Consider the following 8,871-nt stretch of genomic DNA (forward strand, 5'->3'; position numbering starts at 1 on the left):
AAAAAAAAAAAAAAAAAAAAGTCAATCTACAAACCCCCGGGAGGACTGATGGAAAGGTAGCCTCAGGAAGATGGGGTCGACGTATGCTGCCAGGAGAAGAACGTTAGAGCCAGGGAGGTCGAGGCGAGGAACAATGCGTCGGACACAGTGAAAGGGCAACGGGGCGCACGATTCGCTGTCCCCGGAGAAAGTGGGGCCCAGCGAAAGGAATTTCGGTTCCTCCTCCGCTACTCCGGGCCTTGACTACAGTTCCACCAAGCAAACACCCGGGGCCCCTCGCCTCACCCTCCGCGGGTGGAGACCGTACCATTATGCCTTTACAGGGTGGGGCGTGAGGCGGAAGCTAGTTCTGCAGAGCGAGCAGAAGTTACTTATATAGAGAATATGAGGATGTATATTATTATCTCCGTCCTCGCCTACGCCGTTTCACTTTTGTCTGCTTGAGCCCTTTAATTCCCTGGAACATGTTAAGAAACCGGCTCTGCTTCCCTCTGTATTTTGCACAGGTGGTACGCTCCGCCGCGGTGCGTAGGCGGCGGAGCCCTACATAAGCTCCGACGCAGGAGGCGGGGCTGCTCAGTCCGCGAGGCGTCGGTGCTGTGCGGCGGTGGAATCGCGTTGCTTGTCGGCCTGTGTGCGCGTGCGCGGACATGGCCTCAAACGGTATGTAGGGGCGCGCGAGGCGGTGGTTCCGTGCTGGTTCAGGGTCTCATTCCCCCTCGGTGGGTTTTGGGTTTTCGGTGGGCCCCGGTTGGCGATCTCGTTCCAGTTTTTCGCACCGCCGTGGCGGGAAGCGGCGGCGAAGGTGGAAGGGGGAGGTCGGTGTCGCCATTTTGTTTCTTCCCTCTGGCGCCTCGCGCCAGGAGCTGTCCTTCTTTCCTGGTCGATTTGCATGGAGTTTTGGGAAGGGACCTTCTTAGAGATTTCGAGCGTTAGGGGAGGGTGGGAATGCCCGGGCTCCGCAGCCTCGTCCCGCAGCCTGGGCCCCGCGGTGGGGTCCGCTTTGTCGCAGCGCTGCATCCGGGCACTTGGTGCGCGCACGCGCCCTGCCGCCCCTCCCCCTGGCAGTGCGTGTTCCCCTTCTCCGCCTCGTGTCGGTCCTGCTTTTTGTCGCGAGACCCTCGGCCGGAGACCGCGCCGCCTGCGTCCGGTTGGGCTTCGGCCTCCCGGTCCCGGGGGAAAGGGCGGGACTGCTGTTCCCGCCTGCTTGCCACGCGGCCGGGGCGGAGGCCCGGGGGTCTGGGCCGCGCTTCCGTGGAGGGGACAGAGATTGGCCGTCGGGCATGGGGACCCGGCCCGAGTGTTTTCCCGCCTAAATTTCTGTTTAAGTGGGGGGAAGCGAAAGAAACGGCCGCGCGAGGCCCACGTCCTCTCCCGGGTTTTCGCCCTTTTCCGCGGGGGAAGGGCCTCGTTTCCTGTACGGAGGAGATAGAGCTGATCCTGCGAGTGCGTCTTTGTCGTGGCGTCTTAAACGTGCGTTCTGCTCTGGGCTTGATCTTGGAGAGCTCTTGGAGACAGAATTGGAGCCACAGGTCTGGGAACTGGAATCCCGCTTACCATTTACGTTGATGATTATCTGTCATTTGGGGGTCAAACGATTCTCTCGTGTTAGTTCGCCGATTTGACCCTAATTTTGCTTTCTCCCAGGTTAGTCCAAGTGTGAAGAATGGCCTTTTATTTCAGTCTTTTTTTTTTTAAAAGGAGGGTTCTGGTAGTTGAGATTGACCATTTTTTTTTTGGTCTTTTTGAAACAGGGTCTCCCTATGCAGTTCAGACTGGCCTTGAGCTCACTTTGTAGCCCAGGCTGGTCTTGAACTCGCAAAGATCCTGCCTCAGCTTCCCGAGTGCTGGGATTACAGGTGTGCGTCACCACGCCTGGCGAGATTGGCCTTGAACTCAGGCTAGCCAGGAACTCCTTGATCCTGCCTCAGCCTCCTGAGTGCTACGTGTAGCACCATGCACTGCAAGATTCTTTTTTTTAGGCATTCCTGTTTTTTTGGTCTTTGGAGTGCACATTCTGAGCAGCACTGCCTCGGGCTTAACTGAAACTAAATCTATGTCATCTAGCGCTGTAGGTTTGGGCTAGTTACTGTATCTTGACTGTCGGGTGGTAGTACTTTTCTCCAGGAGTGGTCGGGAAAGTGAAACGTTAGGTCAATTTAGAGCAGTTTCTGGCAAATCGAGTTTGGAGATAATTGTAGGTGTCTGCCTAATGAAATCCTTAGTTTTTCCAGTTAAGTTTTGGTCTCTAGAAACTTGTAGTTCTTTGAGACAGGGTCCCGCTATGGAGATCAGGCTGTGTAGTGCAGGCAGTCCTGCCTCAGCCTCTCTGGGATTACAGGGGTGCGCTGCCACTCCCGGGTTACCCTTTTTATTTTTTGTTTCTAAATTTTTAAAAATTTTTTTGTCTTTTTGAGACAAAGTCTCACTGCGCAGTTCAGGCTGGCCTTGAGCTCACTTTGTAACCCAGGCTGGTCTCCAACTCAAAATGATCCTCTTGCCTCAGCCTCCCGAATACTGGGATTACAGTTGTTTGCCACCAAGCCCAACTCCGGTTACCCTTTTTAAAAAATTGTAATGAAATTACTAGTTTGTTCTTCTCAGCTAGTGTGTTAAGGGAGAATTGTGCTCTTTCTTAGAGAGTAATGACTATTTTGTTGATTATTTTCTTAGTCTGGAGGTTCCAGGATGTGAGGACTTCAGCACTGTTACACTGAAACTAATGTAATTATGTTTTTGTTTTGCAGACTATACCCAACAAGCAACCCAAAGGTGAGTGCTGTGTTTTGAGTTTCACAGTTTATGGAGGTAAAGGTAACATTAAGTATCCCCTCTTTTTTCCTAAGGTAACTTTTTCTAACAGGGTGTTTTTTCTTCTCTGTAGCTATGGGGCCTACCCCACCCAGCCTGGGCAGGGCTACTCCCAGCAGAGCAGTCAGCCCTATGGACAGCAGAGTTACAGTGGTTATGGCCAGTCAGACACTTCAGGCTATGGCCAGAGCAGCTACGGTTCTTCTTACGGACAGACACAGAACAGTGAGTCCCTTAGTGGGTTATTCCACCTCTTGGTCTTTGTAAATGTTGCATTTGTTAAACCTGAGCAGTGATGAAATGTTCCGACTCCCATATTTTTTCCCCCGAATCAGTTTATAATTTTTAAAACTTTCTTAGATTCTTAGTCCTTTCAAGAAAAAAATGCTTAATGATTGTGGCTGTTGCTTTTTATTGTTTGGGATTCTTTCTTAGCTGGTGTGTTGGACTTTTTCCTGTTTTCCTTATCACCAAGAAAGGATATATTTCCTATAGGGAAAACCAGTTTTAAGCTCATTATTACCACTTTGTTGTGTGGTACTGGGGATTGTGTGAGTACTAGGGCCTTCTGCATGCTAGGCAGGTACTGTATGCAGTACCACTGACTTTCGTATCCAGCCTATTATTATTTTGAGACAGACACAGATACAGGGCCTTGCAAAGTTACCCAGGCTGGCCTTGAGTTGAGACTCTCCTGCTTCAGCCTCTTTAGGTAGTGGCATGTGCCACGCCCTCTCTGGTTTTGGCCCTTTTTTTGTCATTTTGAAATGGTCTCGCTATGCAGTTCAGGCTGGCCTTGAACTCTCCAATCTTCCTGCCTAGCTCCCGAGTGCTGGGATTACAGGCCTATGCCACCATGCCTAGCTTTGGGCTGATTCTTAGGTGGAGGAAATGGTTTGCTTGAAGTTAGGCTATTATATATCATGTGGCTGAGTGTGGTAGTGCATGCCTCTAATCCCAGCGCTCAGGAGGCTGAGGCAGGAGGATCATTGCAAGTTTGAGACCAGCCTGGGCTACAAAGTGAACTCAAGGCCAGCCTGAACTGCATAGCGAGACCCTGTCTCAAAAAGGCAAAAAAACCCCACAAAATTTATTTGTCGTGTGATACACAAGGAAATAGAATTTACTGTAAGGTCTAGAAGTCTAAATAATGTGGGTTGTCTTGTGTATACTGTACACATGCCAGCACATTAAAATGTGCTTAATAAATTGAGATCTTTTGGGCTGTGATTAGTGGGCTCAGAGACTGACTTCTGAATAGGTGAAATGAAATTGCAATAATCCTCTTTATTTATTATTTATTTTAAAAATAAAAGAAGGAAAACATTAACAAACAGACATCTATTTACAAAATAGCATAAAAACAATACAAACAACACAGAGGTACAGACAAAGTGGTAGGAAATTAACAATGATTGTTGTATTACGTATTGCTGTTGTCCAAGTGGTCTCTCAGGAAAACAAATGAGACAGGCAATACTGATCAAACAAGTAATCATTCACTGTTAATTTCAGTAAAGCAATAGAAGACCGGTAGTACACCTATGTTAGCTCTCCTGTATATTTATATACATACATACATAATTTCCCCTTCTTTCCTGCTCTTTTCCCACACCCCAGTTGCCCTTTACTTTTGAGCATTTTCCTTTCATTTGAAATTGCAATAATCTTAAAGTTACTGTTTTGTTTTTTTTAAATAATCCTAAAGTTAGAACATTAAGAGTTTAAAAGAAGGGTAATGAAGTTGCAAGATTTGTTAGCAATGTGTAAAGCTTAGGTTTCAATTTTGGGTGAGGGGGCTGGTGATTTAGCACTGCCGTACAGTGCCTGCCTGGCAAGCGCAAGGTCATGAGTTTGATTCCCGGTACTGGAAAAACAAAACAAAAAAACAATCAATCAATTATGGGTGAGCATTAGGTAGTTACCTATGTTTTCTTTAGCTGTTTTTTTCCTTTCTTCATAGTGTTTTTGATTCCCATTTTCTTTTTTCTTTTCCGTTTTCTTTTCTTAATAGCAGGCTATGGCACTCAGTCAGCTCCCCAGGGTTATGGCTCCACTAGTGGCTATGGCAGTAGCCAGAGTTCCCAGTCATCGTATGGGCAGCAGTCCTCTTATCCTGGCTATGGTCAGCAGCCAGCTCCCAGCAGCACCTCGGGAAGGTAAGGTGTTGAGGGGGGAGGCCAGGAAGATGAGGGGTAAATTAATTGAGAGGTTGGTGTTGGTAAAGAGAGTAGGTAGAGTGAAGAAATGGGAGACTGTGGGCAAACATAGTAGGATTATGATTTTGGTTTTTTGTTTTTCTCCCTAGTTATGGTAGCAGTTCTCAAAGCAGCAGCTATGGGCAGCCCCAGAGTGGCAGCTATGGCCAACAGTCTGGCTATGGTGGACAGCAACAGAGCTACGGACAGCAGCAAAGCTCCTATAATCCCCCTCAGGGCTATGGACAGCAGAACCAGTACAACAGTAGCAGTGGAGGTGGTGGAGGGGGCGGTGGAGGTGAGAAGGCATCTTTGCTGTCTCCTACTTTTATATTCTTTTGTTAGGGTCTTATCCTAAAGGACTTGCTTCCTTGTTGCCCAGCCCTCTTCTTGTTCTATTACTTCTTTCTGGCACTGTTGATCCATCTCATACTGTATCATACCCTGTCCCCCTTTGGTGCTGGGATTAAACTTAGGGCCTTGTCCCTGCTAAAACACAGGCTCTGAAGCTAAACTACATCCCCACTTGCTGTTTCTAAAAGATCTTTTCTTCTTTGACAGGCAGTTATGGCCAAGATCAGTCCTCCATGAGTGGCGGCGGCGGCGGTGGCTATGGCAATCAGGACCAGAGTGGTGGTGGCGGTGGCGGCTACGGGGGAGGCCAGCAGGACCGTGGGGGCCGAGGCAGGGGTGGTGGCGGTGGTTACAACCGCAGCAGTGGTGGCTATGAACCCAGAGGTCGTGGAGGTGGCCGTGGAGGCAGAGGCGGCATGGGGTAGGTGTCTCATGAACCAGGGAGTATCTTTGGTGGGCAGTGTGGAGGGTTGCATGAATCTCCCCTGAAGCCAGTTGCATGGTCAGTATTCCTGTTTTCTGGGAATCTGTGAGGACTTTGATTTGGGGGCACTGACTTTCTTTGTATATCCCCATTTTATTTTTGTGAGAGCTTGGGAGCCTGAATTTCTGTCCACACATCTGAGTAGACATTTGAGTATTGATGCTTTTATTTCCAAAGAAAAATACGTAGCTTTGTATGGATTAGAGTTACTGATATCCTAGGCAAAAGAAAAAAAAAAAAAAGAAGTAAACACTTTCTTTTGCAAGGAAAACCAATGAGCCCACTCCTGGGAAAATAGTAGGGAAACTTGGTATGCGTTTTCCTATGTGTCCTCTAAGGGAGTTGGTAATGGTTAACCTGACTTTAGCTTCCAGGAATTGGCTACTTATTCTTCCCGTATTCTGTAGTCATTTGAATCTATGAGCTTGATTTGCACCAGTTTGACTGACTTGTGATTTTGTGTGTGACTTGTGGTTTATGGGGTCATTTGACTGAGGTGTGCAGACCTTTGGGGCAAAGTACTTCTGACAGTGGTATCCCCCTATTTGTTCCACTGTCCGCCTTCCCCTGGTTAGTTAAAAGCAGCTTGTCCAACTGGATCTTCTTTCCTTACCTTCTTACTGAAGTTGAAGTAAAGCCTTAGATTGATTTAAAAATTTGTTAAATCTGTTGGTAAATGTGAAGGACCCTACTCTGTCTCCCTTGAAAAGGGGAGGAATGTCAGTGTTACACAATTTTTTGGGAAAGAGTAGGTTTTAAAAACTAGTTTGTATATGGTAAGTATTCAGAGGTGGGCGGGGGCAATCTCAGTATGTACAGAAAATAAGGAAAGCTCTTAATGTGTGTGTTTAATGCAAAACTTTAAAAAGAAAAACAACTGTTATGTGACTGTTAACCTGCTCTGCATTTTATGTGCCACAGGTATGAAAGGTGACATTGCAAAATACTCCGCTCTTCTCACAGTGTAGAAGGGGTGACCCCGGGGGTGGGGTGTAATCAAAAACAGCTCAGTAGTTAGGATAGGGCTTAGCTAAGTTTGTCTTGCTTTAAGGGGAAATTGCCTTTGGTTTTGACTTTTTATGGAATAGGGTTGGGTCTGCTTGCTGCTTTCAAAGCAAAAACCACAAATACGTGTTCAGGGCTATCCCAGCCTGGTGTGAAAATGTCTTCTGGGTACATCGGGGGTAGGGTTTTTAAGCCAACCACTGGGTTGTCAACCACTCGCCACAAGAGGAAAAAAACATCTGCTACGTCGGAAGAACAGCCAAGGAAAATGGGTCATTTTTTTTCCAGAGGAAGTAGATATATAACCTTTTAAAGCAAAATTCTTAACCGTGTCTGAGAAACTGCACACATGTGTGTGACGTGCTCAAGGTCAGACAAGGGTTGGTCAGGAAGGGATGTATTTTAGTAGCCACTTGTATCTTTTTCCCAAAACACCTACCCATGTTTGGGGAATGTTAAAATCAAAAAAACACCCTTTTGTAGCCGTTGGAAGCTTCATGTCCTTTCTTCTAACTTGTCTTCTCCAGCGGAAGTGACCGAGGTGGCTTCAATAAATTTGGTGGTAAGTGAACAGAGTTTCCAAAATTCCCAACTCCCAGCAATGCTTTGTCTGATTGTTCATTTGCAGATGTCTTAGCGTGTTAAGTGTCACAGGTTTTGAAGTGTCCATAACCACCTCTGGAAAGGGGTGGGGGAGGATGCCACCTGCTGCCAGATGTGTGCTAACCTGGAGGCAGGCAGGTTAAGACTTGGGAGTCATCTGTACCAAATTGGTTTGACTTGTTGCATAGAGGCATCTAGTAGACCTCTTGACGGGTGTTGCCACACGTGGCACATAGTACCATCATGAGAAACTGGAGTGTGTGCTGGGACACGTACCAACTTGGCTTTTTAGGATCCTTTTGATCATTTATGTCCAAGGCTAGTGTGTGTATGTGTATTAACAATCTTCAAATGTTTGAATTCTGGGAGAAGGACATGAAATAATGCCTTATCCTGAGGATGGTGAAGTTGGTATATATTTTTATGTTAAGTACTGAGTGGCGTCAATGCAATTCTATTTCTGTTCTTAACTTGGGCAAATAGAAACTAGCTCTGGAAAGGAAGGTGTGGACTACTTCAAGAAAGGTTGAGAGCATGTGTGGCTCATGGGAAATAACCAGGTCTTAAACAGCACAAACTGAATTCATGGGAAATGGCAAATACGAGAAGTCTCCCAGTAAGCTGGAACTTTTCTGGTTTGGTTAACTAACAAAAGGTTTCTTGATTTGTTTCAACACTTAAAGCCAAAGGCTTGGGTTCATGATTTAGGTGTCATTGCGTATGAGTACAATCTTTATATATGACAAATTCAGATAAACACTGGTCAAAGATGGTCTCTGGAAAAAAAATAGAGGCTGCATTATGGAAATAAGATTTCTGGTCTGTTCCCTGGGACATGCTTTAAAATACAGTAGCTATCATACATGTTTTTTATTTTCATGTGGTTTTGGGGAAACTTAACATGGTCTTAAGAATGGTTTCTAAAGATAAAAATGACCCCACAAGGGACTTGTCTTTGGTGTTTTAAAGTTTGGAGAACTGGATGGATGCACATCACATTGCTGGTGGTGAGCCTGTCTCTCGGGTGAGAGAACAGGGCCAAGCTATGAGTTGGTTTGTTAACTTAAAAGGGTTCCCCTTCTGTCCCCGCACCCCCTCATCTGTGCTGAGGAAATGTCCCAGCCCAGGCTGGGGGAGGCAGCATTTTCTGAAGTGTTGGACTTGTCCCTGTGAGGATTCAAGTTACAGATCCTAAGAAAGGGGCCCGTGATTCCCCTGCCTGTCTGTGATTTTCTCTGGGCAGGCCAAGGACAGGGTTTGGAGTGAGGCTGTGAGCATTTACCTCATATTTTGCAAAACTGTGAGTTTAATGTATTTATACTTTGTCCTTTCCAGATGACTAACGGCTCTCCTTTTCCTTGTTTTTTTTCTTTCTCTTTTCTTTGTTTTTTTTTTTTTTTTTTTTTTTTTTTTTTT

General features: G+C 46.4%; 2 protein-coding genes across 2 annotated transcripts; both read left to right on the forward strand.

The window, feature by feature from the left end:
• Window positions 1–506: 506 nt before the first annotated feature.
• Window positions 507–8,018, forward strand: LOC106146725 (RNA-binding protein FUS-like; the record flags this gene model as incomplete). Its single annotated transcript, XM_013504882.1, is given in 7 exon segments — window positions 507–663; window positions 2,748–2,772; window positions 2,885–3,036; window positions 4,826–4,970; window positions 5,120–5,307; window positions 5,571–5,784; window positions 7,380–8,018. Coding segments are annotated over 7 exon segments (780 nt in total). The 3' UTR covers window positions 7,423–8,018.
• LOC102030542 lies at window positions 671–2,757 on the forward strand. Its single transcript, XM_005405306.2, has 2 exons — window positions 671–1,532; window positions 2,674–2,757. Exons 1-2 carry the CDS (start codon window positions 949–951, stop codon window positions 2,726–2,728), a joined length of 639 nt encoding a protein of 212 aa, XP_005405363.1. The 5' UTR covers window positions 671–948; the 3' UTR covers window positions 2,729–2,757.
• Window positions 8,019–8,871: the final 853 nt, after the last annotated feature.

This window comes from Chinchilla lanigera, unplaced genomic scaffold (assembly GCF_000276665.1).
Source record: "Chinchilla lanigera isolate Chin_1 unplaced genomic scaffold, ChiLan1.0 scaffold00092, whole genome shotgun sequence".
Taxonomy (NCBI): domain Eukaryota; kingdom Metazoa; phylum Chordata; class Mammalia; order Rodentia; family Chinchillidae; genus Chinchilla; species Chinchilla lanigera.

Bases quoted from the DNA above. Each gene is read 5' to 3' on its own strand.
- LOC102030542 (XM_005405306.2), top strand. From the start codon at position 949: ATGCCCGGGCTCCGCAGCCTCGTCCCGCAGCCTGGGCCCCGCGGTGGG. The intron at 1,533-2,673 runs GTCTGGGAACTG...TTATTTTCTTAG, and splicing joins AGACAGAATTGGAGCCACAG to TCTGGAGGTTCCAGGATGTG.